The 17,154-nt window shown below is 34.6% G+C and overlaps 2 protein-coding genes across 5 annotated transcripts; both read right to left on the bottom strand.

Moving 5' to 3' along the window:
- Nucleotides 1-496: 496 nt before the first annotated feature.
- GAUT7 (galacturonosyltransferase 7) lies at nucleotides 497-5,502 on the bottom strand. 3 transcript variants are annotated; one of them, XM_089606907.1, is made up of 10 exons: nucleotides 5,050-5,502; nucleotides 4,818-4,846; nucleotides 4,621-4,677; nucleotides 4,368-4,418; nucleotides 3,639-3,720; nucleotides 3,491-3,543; nucleotides 3,120-3,418; nucleotides 2,482-2,836; nucleotides 1,891-2,403; nucleotides 497-1,376 (listed from the first exon to the last, which is right to left on the bottom strand). In XM_089606907.1, exons 1-10 carry the CDS (start codon nucleotides 5,192-5,194, stop codon nucleotides 1,101-1,103), a joined length of 1,860 nt encoding a protein of 619 aa, XP_089463033.1. In that variant the 5' UTR covers nucleotides 5,195-5,502; the 3' UTR covers nucleotides 497-1,100. The 3 variants fall into 3 exon arrangements, with proteins under 3 accessions (XP_089463033.1, XP_089463034.1, XP_089463035.1); XM_089606908.1 differs by lacking the exon at nucleotides 4,368-4,418; XM_089606909.1 differs by lacking the exons at nucleotides 4,368-4,418; nucleotides 4,621-4,677; nucleotides 4,818-4,846; nucleotides 5,050-5,502 and having other exon boundaries at nucleotides 3,491-3,545; nucleotides 3,640-3,694.
- A 2,822-nt stretch (nucleotides 5,503-8,324) lies between these two features.
- Nucleotides 8,325-16,159, bottom strand: LOC149405173 (Leucine-rich repeat protein kinase family protein). 2 transcript variants are annotated; one of them, XM_089606905.1, is made up of 19 exons: nucleotides 15,734-16,159; nucleotides 15,313-15,436; nucleotides 15,146-15,217; nucleotides 15,006-15,080; nucleotides 14,840-14,911; nucleotides 13,930-14,091; nucleotides 13,769-13,843; nucleotides 13,587-13,658; nucleotides 13,403-13,474; nucleotides 13,226-13,294; nucleotides 13,063-13,137; nucleotides 12,900-12,971; nucleotides 12,673-12,807; nucleotides 11,476-11,951; nucleotides 11,223-11,375; nucleotides 11,001-11,140; nucleotides 10,682-10,901; nucleotides 10,338-10,573; nucleotides 8,325-9,031 (listed from the first exon to the last, which is right to left on the bottom strand). In XM_089606905.1, exons 1-19 carry the CDS (start codon nucleotides 15,816-15,818, stop codon nucleotides 8,510-8,512), a joined length of 2,907 nt encoding a protein of 968 aa, XP_089463031.1. In that variant the 5' UTR covers nucleotides 15,819-16,159; the 3' UTR covers nucleotides 8,325-8,509. The 2 variants fall into 2 exon arrangements, with proteins under 2 accessions (XP_089463031.1, XP_089463032.1); XM_089606906.1 differs by having other exon boundaries at nucleotides 16,102-16,119.
- Between the last annotated feature and the right edge of the window lie 995 nt (nucleotides 16,160-17,154).

The raw sequence follows: 17,154 nt of genomic DNA, 5'->3' as shown, positions 1-17,154 counted from the left end.
ACAGACCCACTATAACGTAACATGTGATATTTTTGCCAAAGAAAAAAAACTTTGAGGATATAAATAATATTTTGATCAAATATTGAGTATTATTGCCACCATTTCCCCTTAAATATATTGTATAATTATAGCATTTTACTAAAAACACAACAGACATTTACAATATTTGAACGGTGAGCATGGCCGAGCCACATCACTGTCAACTCTTTGAAAAAGCATATTTCGCTAAAAATTATATTTTAGTCTATAGATAAATGTTTTTTTTTTATTATTATAAACTACCCGTAAAAAAAATGATGCCCCTACTCAAAAAATTTAAATACCATTTAACAATAATCATTAGTAAAATTTTTATCGACAACTCAGACAACTCAAACTTCCAAACTACTAATGCTGAGAAATTCCATCATATTTGCGACTTTCTATCACCAACGGTGGTGATGGCAACTACTGGTACTGAAAAAGAAGATAAAAAAAAAGGATAGAAACAAGTATAAAGAACGCTAAGAGACCAACCAATTTTATTCACGCAAATTAGGAAAATCGGAAAGCTCAAGTGAAATATGTATATAAAAAAAAAATTATATAATAATACAACATCAAGTAGAACGAATTAAAGCTTCTCTTAAGGCATACAAGGACTAGTTAGGCTTTACAGCCAACAGTCCTGCATTTGAACCTCTAACATACTATCATCTCATCTTCCAGTTTACAAATTATTTTCATGGTTTTTCATTCCTTCACAATTTCCAAAAATCAATAACCCAAAAATCTGTTCATCATATTATATCACTCGCTGGATTATACATCAAATTTCTCCAATCCTCTGGTTCTTGTGACGTGACATGTAACTTCAGCTCTCCATCACGGAACAATCCCTTGTGCTCTCTCGGGGATAGTCCTTAGTTCTTATATTTACCCAAAAAAATAAGAATTTTACTGTCTGTCAAACTCAGCAATGACATCTCTTCTCCAAAAACCCAAACCCTTATTTTTTGGGTTTTTCGACGAATCGCGTCAGCATCAATAAATCGACTCCCACAAAAAAAAAATTCCCCAAAGAATTTGTAGCAGAAAACTAACATGTATGAGCTTGTCTGTCATGAACTTACGTTGCAGTCACTCAAGAATTGTTCGTCTTGGTTCCTAAACTTCCTCCAGAATTGCTTGTATTTTGGGATTCCCATCTCAAGCCAGGGTTTCATGTTTCCATTATAATGCAAAACCGCAGCTTTTCTCACCGCGTTCATATCGAGACCGTAGTCATGGCCTAGTCCAGACACAGCCCAAGAATCATCGAGTACGTGGATTAAATCCTGGAAGGTCAGAAGGCTTGCAAACGCCACCGCTTCAGATTGTTCTTTGCGGATTTTCAGCTGCACAATACACAACAATAAAATGAGATGACCAAATCGTTTCCATAGGAAAGACAGGGCCGGAGAAATCTGAGAATTTCCTAAAAAAAATTATTATTCAAGGCATCATTAGAGATTTTATAATAAACACCCATTTTTAAACTCTATCTCAAATTTTAACAATCTTTTATTTTATTTTTCTAAACCAAACATTTTTTTTTAAAACGGTAACAACTTATATTGATGAAGGCAAAAGCCAAAATACATAACCAAACATAAAATACACTTCTAATTGCAATCTAAAATAAAAACAAGCTATCCGTTTCTTTTTTAGTAAAAATAAAAACTATGTTGTGGAGCTTGTCCCCTCCGCTGCCTCAATTCAACATTAAATTAAAAAATAAACATTTTTTTTCGAGTGAGTTGGGTATTATTTTTAAATAATAAAAAAAAGATGGTAGAATTTAAATTCGCCCTAAGAAATTTCCAAAACTCCCTTATCATCTTTGTTATAGAAACTTATAACATGACTCACCTCATCTACCAACTTCCAGTGCCTTTGAGTCAGATCAAGCTCTCTCCATTTGTCCAGATCGATTATATTCAATCCAGACATCCACGCACAAGAGTTCTCATCAAATTGCCTCTCACCCAGATATCTTTTCAGGAGTTTCAACCTTACAGAGCATACTTGCACTGCACCATTGACTTTCCCTCCCATGTCAAGGCTCCAAAGAGCTGATAAATCCTGTCGGACCACCACATCATCTTCCAAAACCACAACTTTCTTCAGATTTGGGAAAATCTGGGGTAGCAGAAAGTGTGAATGAGAAAACGTGGACAAGTATTCTGTTCTATCAGCATTATGGAATGTAACACGGAATTCCACAGGCAACGAGAGTTCTAAGTTGTGGTTATCTAGCCCAATATCTTCAACATTTATCACTTGAACCGTAGCTTCTTTATACGTGTTTCTGATGAACCATTGCTTCATTGCGTAGTAATTCTGTTTGTTTGTTAGCACATGGAAAATCTGATTCGCACTTTCCTGAAAAATAGAGACGCCATATCAGTGCCATAATGCTTAAAAATATATTGTAAAATTAAAAAAAGGATCTGAACACACCTTTGCATGCATTACGGTTGAGTTTATCATTACAGACAATGCAAGAACATTAGTGGAGAATACTGCATAATGGTGCAATCCAGGATCCTCGTATTTCTCGGTGAGAGAGAGATCGTCCTCACTCGGAGATTTGAAATATTCCACAGTCAACCTCATAGACAAGCAATGGAGGCTCTTTGGCATGGTCTGGACAACTAGTTGGTAGAGGAAGGCACTTTGTTTCATGTGGAAGTTGGCTTCATCCTCTGTCATATCATACAATTGTCTCAATTTTTTGTCGACATTATGACACTCTACCGGGAACGTTTTAGCTTTAGCTATTACAGCTTGTATCTTGCGTAAGTTCTTCTCCGCCCTGATTAGAAAGTAAAACTCCCCAGTCACTACAAAGTATTATCAACATATTTTCTACTACATACGTGCGCCTCGTAACAAGATGTTACGCCAGCGTAAATTGTGTATGACTAGCTAAACCACCAAAAATTGATCAAGGTTCTCTTTGCATTTGTCAATGTAAAGTAACGTGACTGGAAAACAATGATAAAGGCTAAGGCATACCATAACCTTGGCCAAAAAAAAAAAAAAATATACAAAATAAATAAAAGGGGCTATGAAGAACAAAAAGTGACACAACTTACTGTGGTGGAAGATCGGCATCTGTTGTAGCCTCACTAAAAATACGCTCCAATTCCTGAATGTTTTGTTTCATCTCTCGCGACAACTTGTCTTGTTTTGGAAGTTTTGCAATAGTAGGGTAATATGCTCTTGCCACAAATAATTGGTCCTTCAATTTCTTCACCATGGAATCCTTCATGTCTTCCCTGTGTTCTCGACGCCAAAGGCAATAGCTCCCAAATTTCAGTTCACATCGTTTGCCACTTTCATCAGTAGGCATTGGAAATTTGTCTTTTTGAATTAAGCCTCCAGTACTAGTCTCCTGTCATAGAATCTCAGTTTAATACATGGTGTTTCAAAAAAATTACTAATTCTTCTGCATAAACTGACATACTTCATCTATCTTGGGAGGTGGTTCTGGAATTTTCTGAGGCGGCATTGGATTTTCTGCAATTTGATCAGAGATAAATTTATTCAGCTCTCTTACAGGAAAGATGGAATAACTCAGTCCTGTAGATGAAGAAACCAACATTTTATCAAACCTTTTTTTGGCAAATCATCTCGCACGGTGTCATCACTGACAGTTTCTTGCTGAGATTCATGGGTAGGGTTTTTAAAAATATCCTGGCAAACAGAATTGAAATGACAAAATGAGAAAGGTGATTCAGATGACCTCACATCATCTATGATATGATATAGGCCCCTTAATACACTAAAAAGGACCAAGGCAAGAGAGAAAAAAAAAATGCTGCCGAGCTTAGGAGGGGAAAAAAACATAAAGCAATTCTACCAATCTATTTTTTTACTAATTCTAAGATGAGGTCCTTTACACATATGAAAAGTTGTGTACTACTTGTTCTGTTGCTGATTGCATCTTGAACTTAGTAATTCGTCTAAACTAAACACTAAACCTATTTATGCCCAAAAAAGAGAGTAAGAAAGCTCAGAGTAAACAGAGCAAAAAAGAAATGCTGAAAACAACTCTAGTAAGGAATACTTCTCAACCAGTGTCCATGGAGGACTAACTGGTGAACTACTTGTTCAATTTTCATAGAATTTGTAGTTAAAGTTATAAACCATCTAATGACAGAACGTTTATAATTTCAAAGTTCAGATTATTGCTCAAGTTCCTCACACATGGGAGACACAAAGGCTTCAAGACAATGAATAGCTGGCAAATTTTTCAAAACTTCTCTCAAATCTCAACTAGTGTTTGAGATCTACATACACTACTAAGGAAAGTCTACACCCTAAATTACTGTGTAACGAACCTTGGGTGCCAATCTTTCCACAAGATCGTCAACGTGTCGTGATTGATCACCCTAAAAGAGATAAACCGATCAGCAAAAACAAAACTAGCGACCATAGATATTCATATAACAGTAAGCTATGATTTTTGTGGATCAGAGGATTGATTACACTTGAGAAAACTAACAAGACCAAAATTCTAGCTTCAGGGTTTCCTACATTGTTGGAATTGTAACAAATAACACAATCTAAACCTAATTTGTGTTGCAAGACTACCTCTGACTCGCCGGAATGATATGCGTTGTTATTTTTTTTAGTTCCTCGAATTGTACTCTTGCACATCAGAAACACAAACAAATAACACTGATAAGCAAAAGTAACATCCAATTAAATCAAATGAAAACAGCAAAACCCAAAAAATAAAAATAAAAATAAAAAATCACACAGCGGTAATATTCACTTCAAGAACATACCAAACCCAAACTCTGTTCAGACGCAAAACCTGCACAAGAAAAAAAAAACTCAATTCAATTCCAAAACCAAATCAAAACCTAATACCACAACTACTGAACTAAAACAAATAGTGCCGATCTGAAGCAAATGCAACAGAGTGTGGGTGAACAAGCAGATCTAAAGCCAAAAACGAGAAAGAAACAAGAAACGAAATCGCTAGTGCCGTAACAAAAACTCGTGTTTTGTTTTTACCTGGAGATTGAAAACGATTGTGGAGTCCGAGAAGAAATGCGAGAGGAACAAGCATTGAGAGAACCACAAGCCCTAAAACTCCGATCACAAGCCATCTCCACCGCCGCTTCGTCGGAGCAGCTCCTCCGCCGCCGCCGTTCTTCATGTATACGTTCAAAACCACTGTATATATTATATTATATATATTATATATTTATGTATATTGTGCGTATGAACATGTAAATGTGTATAATTATCGGAGCTTTGCGAGTCCGGAGAGCGAAATCAACTGGAATTTATGGAGAATTGGACATTGGTGTGGTTGGTTGAGAGATCCCAGTTGGTTATGGTTCGATTCGATCTCGTTTCTCAGTCTCTCACACACACAGACACAGGTATTGTATTGGTCTCGGACACAATAAAGGAAAAAGGGAAAAGAGAAAAAGGCAAGAAAAGATAAAACTAATAATAATTTAAAACAAAAATACAGAGAAACTCATAAATTAAATGAAAGATATGCGATATTCTTACCCGCGGCCTCACCGTGTTGCCTCACTTTTCTTTATCTGCTTGCCACCTGTCCCTCACTTCTCTTATGTTTTTTTTTTGTTATTCTATTCATTTAATTAACAAGAGGGGAAATTGTGGCAATAATATTTTATCAAAATATTATTTATATACTCAAAGTTTTTTTTTTAGCAAAAATACCACATGTTACATTATAGTGGGTCCGTTACTACTCGAACTGTTAAGTTCTAATAGAAATATAACGACAACGTATTTACGCGTAATTTTTTTTTTTTTAAGGCAGCTTAGCTGCAGCTGCAGTAGAGATGCTACATGATTTCAAGAATCTAAAAAATAAAATATTTTTATATTTTGTGCTATTATATATTGTATAGCAAATAAAGAATTCATATATAAATAACTTAAAATCTAAAGAAGCATTTATTATACTTTTAGCTATATTCACATACATCTCATGGTCAGTTGTACTGTCTTATCCTATAATCCGAAATATTTCTTAGCCAATAGCACTCTCATATCCCTACTATTTTCATTACAATTACCATATGTTTGAAATGCATTTTTTTTTAACAGTCTATGTTTGAAATGCATATTTTTTTTTTTAACAGTCTATGTTTGAAATACATTTATTCATTGCAAGTGTCCGATTTTTGAAATACTGACGAATTTCGCCTGGAATTTTGTTTTCGTGAAGACAAAAATAAAATGGTAAAATTTCGTTTCTTCCTCCTTAAATGAGACTATATATATCTAACAGAAAATGAATAAGGAAAAACAATATTAATTTACAGATCAGACTACAGCAACAATACCAACAATGATAATCGTCTAATTTATATTAAACTATAAAAATGGCTTCATGATTTATGTTATAACCAAGGTTTAAAATATCGATACCGATACCCATACCGAGGTTCTGATTTTACGGATATATCGAGTATCGATGGATATATCGACGGATATTCTATAACAATTTAAATACCGACTACCGATTATATCGATGATATATCGGATACCGACGGATATATTGGCAGAAATCCTATAAAAATATATAAAATGTATATATAATTTAATGATACAGATAACAATTATATTTTAAATAGATATATATATATATATATAACATATCTATATAGATATATACGTATATTTATATCTATAAATATACGTAATGAATGAATATATAACATTTATTTAGCTAACAATAAAGTTCACCTTATTATGAAATTAATAAATTTTAAAAAATCACTCCATATAAACATATGTAGTTATATGAATTTTAATAAGCAATAATGAGTCTTCATCTTCCCAAGAACTCAAGTTTAAATTTTGGGCCTGTTTAGAGCTATGTAAATAGGTATTTCAGGAATAATTTTTCTGTTTTGGCTGTTGTAGGAATTTGTTTTACATTTAAAAAAAATCACTTCCTATGTATTTATATGAATTTTAATGAGCAATAATGAGTCTTAATATTCCTAAGAACTCAAGTTTAAATTTTGGACCTGTTTAGAGCTATAAAAATAGGTATTTCAGGAATAACTTTTATGTTTTTGGCTGTTGTAGGAATGTTTTTTAGAAAAACGGTATATCGGGAAGAAAACGATATTTAGGCTGTTATATCAGTTTTTTTTACCGAGCCTTCAAAAAAACGGATATATCGGCGATATATCCCTATATATCGCCGATATTTAGAACCTTGGTTATAACCATTATTAATTTCTAGCATTTAGAAACAGAATATCTCTCATAGAATTTAGGTGGCTCCAAAAATAATACTATTCAATCGGCTTTTCTTAAAATTATCTATTTATTCATTAAAGTCATATTTTTTGGATCGTCACTCACGCCATGAGTCTGCTTTTTTTTTTATGACTACAATACAAATACAATGATGCTCACGAGTCATAACTCATAACTATTATTGGTCTTGTATACTGCAATGTTATTTAATACCCTAAAAAAAAGGTACAAGTAGTTATATACATTCCTACTATATATAGGTAAATCGTTTTTATTTTACACAATCAATATACAAGATCTAGTCAGTGCTAATTAAATTCGCCACCACCAACCCCATTTCTTAAACGTCCTTTCTATTCATCAAACTTAAGCACGCAATAAAAAAAAATTGCTACTTTTATAGTTTCTGTTGGGCCAAAAATTCTGAACAATAGCAAAAAATAAAGCTAATACTAAAAAAATAAAAATTAAATGATGTTTGGTATAAACAAGATTAAATTTTTTTCGTCTAGTCATTGCATCGATACCAAATTTATTAAAAATAAAAGACGGGATCAAGAGTTGTATGCATTTTTGACATGATTTACAAAAGAGAAAGAATACAAAGTATTTAACGTATTAAAATGGGACAATTAACCTAGTAATTCAATAACTCATTTTCTTTTTAAAAAATAGTCAACGTTTTATTTTATAAAAAAAAATAGCTCACCAGACACGCAGTAAATTAATTAACTAAAAAATAGATTAAATTAACTTAATTTACTATTTAATTAATTAATTTACTGTGGACCCGATGGACTATTTTCTTAATAAAATGAAAATTTATCTAAAATCTTAAAAAAAAAATTAGAGAATTAACTATTTGTAACAAATTTTTCTATTGAAAGTATGATTACATATATCATGAGAATTGAACTTGTATTCACATTTTTTTTTTCTATAGGTCCAAAGTTTCCTCTGAAAATAACCAAAATTAAAACTGAAAAAAATAAAAAAGAATTAAAAGAGGTTTGGTAGAAGAAACAAAATGCTCAATCAGTCCTACTTTCTGTACCATTTAACAGCAATATTTATACACATTTTTGAACTAGAACAACAAAAACAAAATCAGCAAACACTTTTTCTTTTCTTTTTTTTCTTTTTTTTTTTCAAACCAATGTAATCAAACACCACAACAACAACCAAAAAAAAAAAGTAAGACTAGACAAATTTGTCACTTGGGTTCTATTTTCGCGGAGTTGGGATATCCGCCGCTGTAATCATCAAAGGCGTCGCTGCTGTCGCGGTAGTCCTTCCTCACCAAGCCGTCGCCGTGGTAAGGGTGCTTGGGGGGCCCGCCGGACTTGGACACGAAATCCGTGGCCGACGAGGAAGCCGATGTGGAGTTCGAGTTGATCCCGTCGTTCTGGAGGATGGTCTCGATCTCCTTGACGATCTCGTTTGTCGTGGGCCTGTCCGCGGCGGATTCCTCCACGCACCGCATCGCGAGGTCGAGGAACCGCCCGAAGCCGATCAGGGTCGGCGTGTTCCGGATCGACGGGTCGATCATCTCCCTCATTCCGAACCGGTCGCTCTCGTTGCGGTTCATCACCGATTTCACCTCTCGAACGATGTACTTCCCTTTCTCGATCGGCTGCTTCGAGGTTATCAGCTCCAGCATCACCACCCCGAAGCTGTACACGTCGCTCTTCTCCGTCAGTTGCTGAGTCATGTAGTACTCCGGGTCCAAATACCCCTGTCATCAAATTACGTCAACAATATTGTTTTTTTAAAGTGCAACATTAAATAAAAATAAAATAACAGAAAATTATGAAAATACTCAAACGTTTGACATTCCTAAATAACCAACGTGTGGTAAATCGTAGGTAAATAGCCATTTTCAGACGTAAATTTTAGAGCTTTTTTGAAAACATTTAAAACCACCACATTTTTTATAAGTTCATTAGAAAAATAGCCAATGTTTGGTAATCCTTGGTAAATAGCCACTTTCAGACGTAAATCTTAAGTAAATAACCACTATTTGAATGACTATTTACCTAAGATTTAGGTCTGAAAATGGCTATTTACCAAAGATTACCAAACGTTGGCTATTTTTCTAATGAACTCATAAAAAATGTGGTGATTTTAAATGTTTTCAAAAATGTGTGTGTGTGTGTGTGTTTTTTTTTTTTTCTACATTATTTTTCTTATAAATGCAACGGTAAACATCAAACAAAGTTAAATAAAGTCCAAAACAGTTAACAAATTTTATAAATAGTCCTTAAATTATTATTATCTAATTAAGATTGTGTTAGGAATCACACGTAGAAAAGAGAATGAGAACTAGCAAGGTTTAAAGGTCAAGAGTTACTCCTCTTCTTGTCAATTTATTTTGAAATGGAACAGATTGGTCCATACACTCTTTTCCTTAGCAAATTGGTCTTCCTAACTCTTATTGTTTGGCGTTTTAATGGGTTTCGTAAAAATATTAAAGAGTCTAATAAACTTAAATATCTTGTTGGTTTACCAAAGAAACTAATTAAATTATATTCTAACCCCAAACACACTACATAAAAGCTAAATAATTTGGGATTCTTATAGTAAGATATACATAAAATAAAATACGTTCTTATAGTAAGATTTTTTTTTTCAATAAATAAAATAAAGTTCAATATTCGTGAAAAGACAACAAAATCAATAATTTGATGATGATCATTTACCGAAATGTCGTTTGCATAATAGTTCCACGAAAACATCTTCTTTGTAATTAATCAAAACTCCATTTTAAACTCATTAATAGCTAACTTATCCGATTAAAGTTTATTTTAACTCATTTTTTTCAGAACCCTTCGCACATAAATGACTCAGCCATGTTCTAATATCTCTGTTCGGTTAAATGAGCTAGTCTATAGAAAACCATGTCGAATCTTAGAGCTGGATTTTGTTTCCTTGTTCTCCTTAAATTCTTTTTAGACGATAAGTTGTTGAAAGAAAGTTAAAAACTATCAACGAACAATCAAGAACGTGTGGAATTTGTTTTTTTTTTTTACAAAAATACTTACCAGTGTGCCTTTAACTTGAGTCGAAACGTGTCCTTTTCCACTGTCCGAGACAAGCTTGGACAACCCGAAATCCGCGACTTTCGCGCTCAACGTCTCGTCCATCAGAATATTGGTCGTCTTGACATCTCTGTGAATGATCGGCGGGTCGGCTAGCTCGTGTAGATAAGCCAGTCCTCGAGCCGAGCCAAGAGCAATTCTGAGCCTCCTCTTCCAATCGAGATGAATTCCAGATTTCCCTGCCAGTCGATATATTGTTCCCGAGTTTAGTCTCTCTCATTCGCCTTCCAAAAGAAAGAAAGAGAAGAAGGGAAAAAAAAAAAAAAAACAAGGTCGTGGTAACTTACCGGACAAGCTTTCTCTCAGTGTACCGTTGGGCATGTACTCGTAGACCAACATTTGCTCTCCTTGCTCGTAGCAAAACCCGATGAGGCTGACGAGATTCTTGTGGTGGACTCGAGAGAGAAGCTCGATCTCGTTCTTGAACTCGTGCCCTCCTTGCATCGAACCTTGTTGGGCTCTTTTAATGGCCACCACTGCTCCGTCCGACAAAATTCCCTTGTAAACCTAATCGAGAGAAACACGGAAATAAAAATAAGCAACCGAATATCAGATCACGGAGCTGAATATTTTAAAAACTAAGAAAAAATTAAAGAGTTTTTGTACCTTTCCATAGCCTCCCGATCCCAACTCGTTGCTGTCGGAGAAATTGTTCGAGCTCTTTTTGAGTTCGTCGTACGAGAACCATCTCGCTCCTTTTAGTTGAGGCGCACCGCTGCTGTCTTGACCGCTTGGTGCCCACGAACCTACAGAAAAAAAAATAAAATAATAATAAGTAAAGATTGCTTGAGTTGCAAGTAACTCTTTGTTTTAATTATGTATAATTACCGAAAGGCCTGCTTAGTCCAATAGCCTTCTCGGCACGTTTCTTCTGTCTAATGGCGTAGAAGGCCAACAAAACGAGGCCTATGACCAAAACCGAACACCCAACCGCTATACCAGCAATCACTCCAGTGCTAACTTTAGTTCCTATGGTCTCATCTGAATCGTAATTTTGTAATTCGTTTTTTCTTGTTAGACAAAATTAATAATAATAATAATAATAATAATAATAAGCTAATTATTTGAGCTTTTTACGCACCTTCGAACGGATAAGGCGAGGCGATGAAATAGTACGGCCCAAACTTCTTTGGCGGCTTGTAGGTTTGGTTGGTCAACTCGAACCCGATCCTCAGAATCTCGGAGCGGTTAAAGGCCTCTCCGGTGGACGGGAAAAGCCCGAGTTCGATCTGAAGATAGTCGTTCAGGTTGAAGAACGGGTTCTGGAGAGACACCGAGCCAAGGCTGAGCCTGAGCTTGGTCCACAGGCTCGTCTCGAGCTCGTGGAACACGGAGCTGTTGGAGAGTTCTCGGAACGAAGGTCCTCTGAAAAACAGTGTCCCCGAATAAGGGTATTGGCAAGCGCAGCTCTGGGGGTTGAGCTTTTGGGTGTCCGGGCACTTTTGGGCTCCGCAGCTTGCCAGGCTCGTCGAGTATGGTTTCGTGACCTTCGTTTGAAGCTTGCAAAATGCGCTGCTCGAGCTCTCGGTCGTCAAGCAAATCGGGTTCCCCATAAGACTGCACATACACACACAGACATATTAGTATGATAAATATCACAAAGACTTTCCTTATATATAGCTTAATTCCATCCTAGTACTAGGCTCTTTTTGGAACCCGAATTATTGTATTTTAGACGTCACGGAAAATAAGGTAGGTAGCTAAACACGTAGAAATTTGGATGGATTTAATTTTCTACCGAATTTTCCATGGAAAATGGAATCCTGTCATTAGTTATACATTTTTTTTCCTCGTATTTTCTCTCCCATTTTCATTTCCCTTCGATTTACTCTCCATCCAAACAACGGAAGGAAAATAGGAGGGATTTCAATTTCCTTTCTCTCCTATTTTCTAGGTTTCGAACACACGTTAAGGTTTGAGTGCGACGAGCCTTTTTTTGCAAGTTCGGCTACTTGTCTAACAAATATAAAACAAAAATGCCATGTCAATTAAAAAAAAAAAAAAAAAACCTTGCTTAAAGACTAAGTTTCAATTGGCTATATAGCTATGGTGTTCAAAAATAAAATATTGACTCATAAGATTAATCATAAGAAATATTCATCGCCGGGTTTTGGTTTTTTTTTTTTGTTTTTTTTTTTTGTTTTGTAGCTTCTAAAAGTAGTTAACCATGTTAATAGGGACAAAAATCCAAGGTTTTTTTTTAAGCAAAATTGGAAAAACCAAACTGAGCCTTCACTCTAAATCAAAAGAAAAGAAGGCGTAGAATTTATTTTCTTACACCAATGTGTTTCCATATTGAGAAGTGTCTTTCACCGATTCGATCCTGTTATTTTCCAAGTCCACGAGCTGAAGGTTTGCGTTTATGCTGGTTCCCAAGTCCAAGGTGTCATTGAGTTTATTGTCTCTAAGTTTCCTGTTAACGGTAATAAAAGGTATTAAAAAGAATGAAAGAAAGAAAGGGAAAAAAAATATATAATTAATCTCAAATCACAAACTATTACTTACACTTGCTGTAACTCTGGGAAACCGAAGATCTTCGCAGGCAAAATCCCCGTGAGTGGCCCGTATTCGATAATCCTGGCGTCACATTGATTAAAGATCTTCAGCATCAAAATTTATCAGAGATTCAATTCGGAAATATTTTCTTATACTATCCGTGATCACTTACAGAGTAGTGAGCGTTGTTAACTCGGAAAACCACATGGGAGGCTCGGTAGCGTCAAATGTGTTGTTACTTAGGTCCCTGAAAATCAAAGGTAAAAAGTAAAAATTAAAAAAAAATGGTTACATTTAAAATTGGGATTGTATATGATAAGTTTGATGTGACTTACAGATAATTGAGGCTATTCATTCCGGTTAAGTCCGGAAAAGCGCCCGAAAGTCTGTTGTGAGCCAAATGCCTGTAAGCAAAAAATGTAAAGGAATATTTAATTAGCCACCACTTGATTTTCTGAAAGGTAAAATAAATCAAAGAAGTTCATTGCTTGCTGAGTTTAATGCAGACTCACAGTTCATTGACGTGAGTGAGGTTGTTGAGATTCGACGGTACTTCACCCGATAGACTATTTCTGTCCAATCGTCTGTTGCCAAAAACCAAAAAACAAAAGGTAATATAAGAGACTCATAAGTTTCACAGAGATATAATTAAGTAACAGAAGGAATAATGAGAACAGGGTTTCGATTTTCACTCACAGAACCTCAAGAGACTGAACAAGTCCTAAAGTTGGTGGAATCGGACCGGTGAGTTTATTATCGTCAAACAATCTGTTAACCAAACATTGTTTCCCTTAATTACACACAAATTAAAAAAAAAAGAAAAAAAAAAAAAAAGAAGTACGTATGGTTTTTTTACTGTTCAAAAAGAGAGAACTTACACGTGTATGAGAATCATGTCGGACCTAAAGAGTTTTGCGGGGATCGATCCTGAAAGCTGGTTCTTGTTGAAATGACTACAAACAAAGGCGAAAAAGTCACAAACATACTACTAACCATAGAATATATATACACACACACATGTGTTTATAGGTTGACTCACAAGTGTTTAGCCTTGAGAAGTTGGTCGAGGCCAGGCTTGGTGGCGGTGGAAACGGGGATCGTTCCGGTCAACTTATTGTCGGCCAAGTCGAGCCAATAGACATTGGAGAGCTTTCCCAAAGAAGCGGGTATGCTTCCCGTGAAGCTGTTCGAGTTCAAAGCCCTGCCGTGTGTACAAAAGTTTGACCAAAGTCAATGTTGTTTTTTTTTTCGTCGAACAAAAATAGTTGCCATAACCCAAGCTTTCGAAATCTTGGTACTCAAGTCTTTTTTTTTTCCCCGAGATTACGTCAATCATTTTAACGGAATCCTTCAATGTGCGAAAATCATCACAAATTAAATTTTGGACGGAATCTCAAGTCTGCGATCTATGACTATAGTTGATTTTGTGGTGATTTGTTCACCTGAATTGACAATTTTACGCTGATAAAAATGTCACGTAGGTCGCGCACTTGAGATTCCGTACAAAAATTTATCACGGGCCAAATTTTCAAAGTTAGACTTTTAGCAAAAAAAGAGTATTCAAGCTTTTTTTGTATTAAAATAAATGGAAATGCGTTAGAGGGGTAGATAATTTAGATAAAAGATAGAGAGAGAGCAATTTTTTTAATTTTTGTTAATATCATAAAATATGATGTTTATTTTTTAGTTTTGCACAAATAGAAATGACTTATATGTGTCTTTCAATCTATTTTAACGGACAAGCACTAATGGTGGAACGATATTGTAATACTGATTTTTTTTTCGTAACTTTTAAAAAATAAGTATTAAATTACAACAAATAAAAATATTGAGTATTTTTCCAGCTAATAATTCAAAAACAAAAAATATGCCACAAGGCCCCCAACTCATCAAGTTCAGGTCTAATATATATATATATATATTTTACCAGATAATAGTTTTTTACTTACAAGAAAGATAGCTCTCCAAGATTGCCGAGTTCGTCCGGGATCAAACCGCTGAATCCACACCCTGCTAGGATTCTGATAAACCAATTTCATGGTTTTAGGCATAACTATTTTTTAGGGAATGTAATGTTAAATTTTTTTGGCGGGTGAGAGATTTGTATGTTCTTACAAGATATTCAGATTCTTCAGATTTCCTAAAGCCGGTGTCAAACTGCCTGTAAGGTCTTTGTTGAAAGACAAATCCCTGAAAAAAAAAAATTAATTCATGGAATAAGGAAATGAATTGAATGAATGAATGAATAAACTCACAGCGATCTTAATTCAGTTAGACTTCCGATATCACCGTCGAGTCTCCCTTTGATCCCCATCGTCGACAAACCCCTGTGATTGTGTCGCCACGAAAAAGAAAAATAAATAAAATATAAAAGAAAAAAATAAAATAAAAGTTCGAAACGTTTCGAAACGAGAGCACTCACAGAGCCGTCACTCTGGAGCCGCTGCACGAAACTCCTTCCCAGCGATCTCCGCAGGGATCGTCCGATCGTTTCCAGCTTGGCGGCAGATTCTGCCACGAGTCCTTCAGTGATCGGAGCACCGTCACTGAAAGAAAGCCACATCATTTAAACAAAAAACAAAAAAAAAAATAGTCACAGCTCAGAGGTTTTTTTTTTTTTTTTTTTTTTTTATAAATAAGGTTTGCCGACACGTATGGTATTAAACGAAAATAAATTAACTTTTTGAGGTTCGGAATTTATGACTTGAATGTTTCAATTCTTCAGATCAAGCTTATCATAAATACACTGAATTTTTTTTTTTTTTTAAGTAATATTTTGAGCAGGAAATCATCTATAACAATGCTAACAAACATTGATATTGGTTTTTTTTCTGAGATCTTACCATCTTGCGTATCTGTAATAGAAGAGCACAAATAAATCCCAGCACAAAATAGCCCTAAGAAGAGCTCCAACTTTGTAGCTCCCATGGATTCCACTACTATGTATTGTTATTAATATACAGATAAATGTATATCACGCGATCTTTGCTTTTGATGATACAGAGAAGAAGAAAAGACAATAAGCAAACAAAAACAAAAAGTATGTATTTGTTTCTATGCAAACACTAAGCCATGGCCACAATTCCCAACCAGACCATGACACACAACAAAGCTATCCTCTGTTTGTCCTGAAAGAGAGAGAGAGAGAGAGAGAGAGAGAGAGAGAGAGAGAGAGAGAGATTTTGGGTTGGTTTTGAATGAATGATTTTACCTTGTCTTTGAAGACAATTCAGCACTTTTTATTTATTTCTTCCCTAACACCACTAGTCTGCCACTAATACCAACCATGGCCAAAGTCATGATTATATATAATATATATATATATATATATATATTGATCAGTCATATATAGTTTTTATCATGTCTACCATTCTTTTTCCTTTTTTTGTTTTTACTGTTTAATTTGATCTTTTCCTCTTTTGTTATTGCTGTCTATGGTGGAGATGGGGGATCAATCATCAAATAAGCTTCTTTATGCTTTTTTTTTTCTTTCCCTTTATCTTTTATTTGTCTTATGTTGGACCCTCAGAATCTTGAGTTCGTTAATTAAGGCCGCTTAAAGGTCAAATTTATTTTTAAAAAATATATACATATATATACTATAATAGATTTGACCTTTTTTTTTACTTTTTTTTTTTTTGCTGGGAACATATTTGTAAATAACATCAGTACTACCCTGTAAGATATGTTCTCATCTCACTAGGTTTGATTGACTCTTATATTCTCGAAGTTTTTTTTTTCTTTTTCACAGGCGAAACATTAGAAAACTTAAAAAGATAAATTACTAGTTACTACCATACAATAAATATCGTAACGGGAATCACCACAAATAGTTATGTTGGGTACATCCTTTCTAGTAAAAATAATTAGATTTTTCATTATATAACAAAATGATTTGTTCCGAAACACATGGAACGAAGAAATTTCATTCTGAGATACGACAACAAGAGCACTTCAAGAATGTCGACTTCGCAGATGATTCACAAATACAACCGCAAATAAATAATAAACTTGTGCATTTTACTTATTTTGAATGTCTCAATTTTTTTTAACAAATAAATTGATTTTTTTCATGTTTTAAATTATTTAAACTAAAGTAGTTTAATTTCATCTTACTTATTATTTTTTTTTAAAGCCTTCCTACTATAAAAAAAATACAAATAAAACACATTTCTTTATTTATTAAATTATGGAAACCGGAAACCACATTCCGTACACGGAAATTCAGTTCCAAGAGAATGGAATACGCCCAAAAATGCACATA

The sequence above is a fragment of the Urtica dioica genome, chromosome 2 (assembly GCF_054948205.1).
Source record: "Urtica dioica subsp. dioica isolate 48M chromosome 2, U.dioica_male_clone48M_v1_H2, whole genome shotgun sequence".
Classification (NCBI taxonomy): domain Eukaryota; kingdom Viridiplantae; phylum Streptophyta; class Magnoliopsida; order Rosales; family Urticaceae; genus Urtica; species Urtica dioica.
This window is presented reverse-complemented; position numbering and strand designations above follow the sequence as displayed.

Coding starts and splice junctions, on each gene's coding strand:
- LOC149405173 (XM_089606905.1), bottom strand. CDS start 15,818: ATGGGAGCTACAAAGTTGGAGCTCTTCTTAGGGCTATTTTGTGCTGGG. Junction 13,659..13,768: donor GACATGATTCTCATACACGT/GTAAGTTCTCTC, acceptor TTTGGTTAACAG/ATTGTTTGACGATAATAAAC. Junction 11,376..11,475: donor CTCGCCTTATCCGTTCGAAG/GTGCGTAAAAAG, acceptor ATTACGATTCAG/ATGAGACCATAGGAACTAAA.
- GAUT7 (XM_089606907.1), bottom strand. CDS start 5,194: ATGAAGAACGGCGGCGGCGGAGGAGCTGCTCCGACGAAGCGGCGGTGG. Junction 4,419..4,620: donor ATCATTCCGGCGAGTCAGAG/GTAGTCTTGCAA, acceptor TATCTCTTTTAG/GGTGATCAATCACGACACGT. Junction 2,404..2,481: donor CAACCGTAATGCATGCAAAG/GTGTGTTCAGAT, acceptor TCTATTTTTCAG/GAAAGTGCGAATCAGATTTT.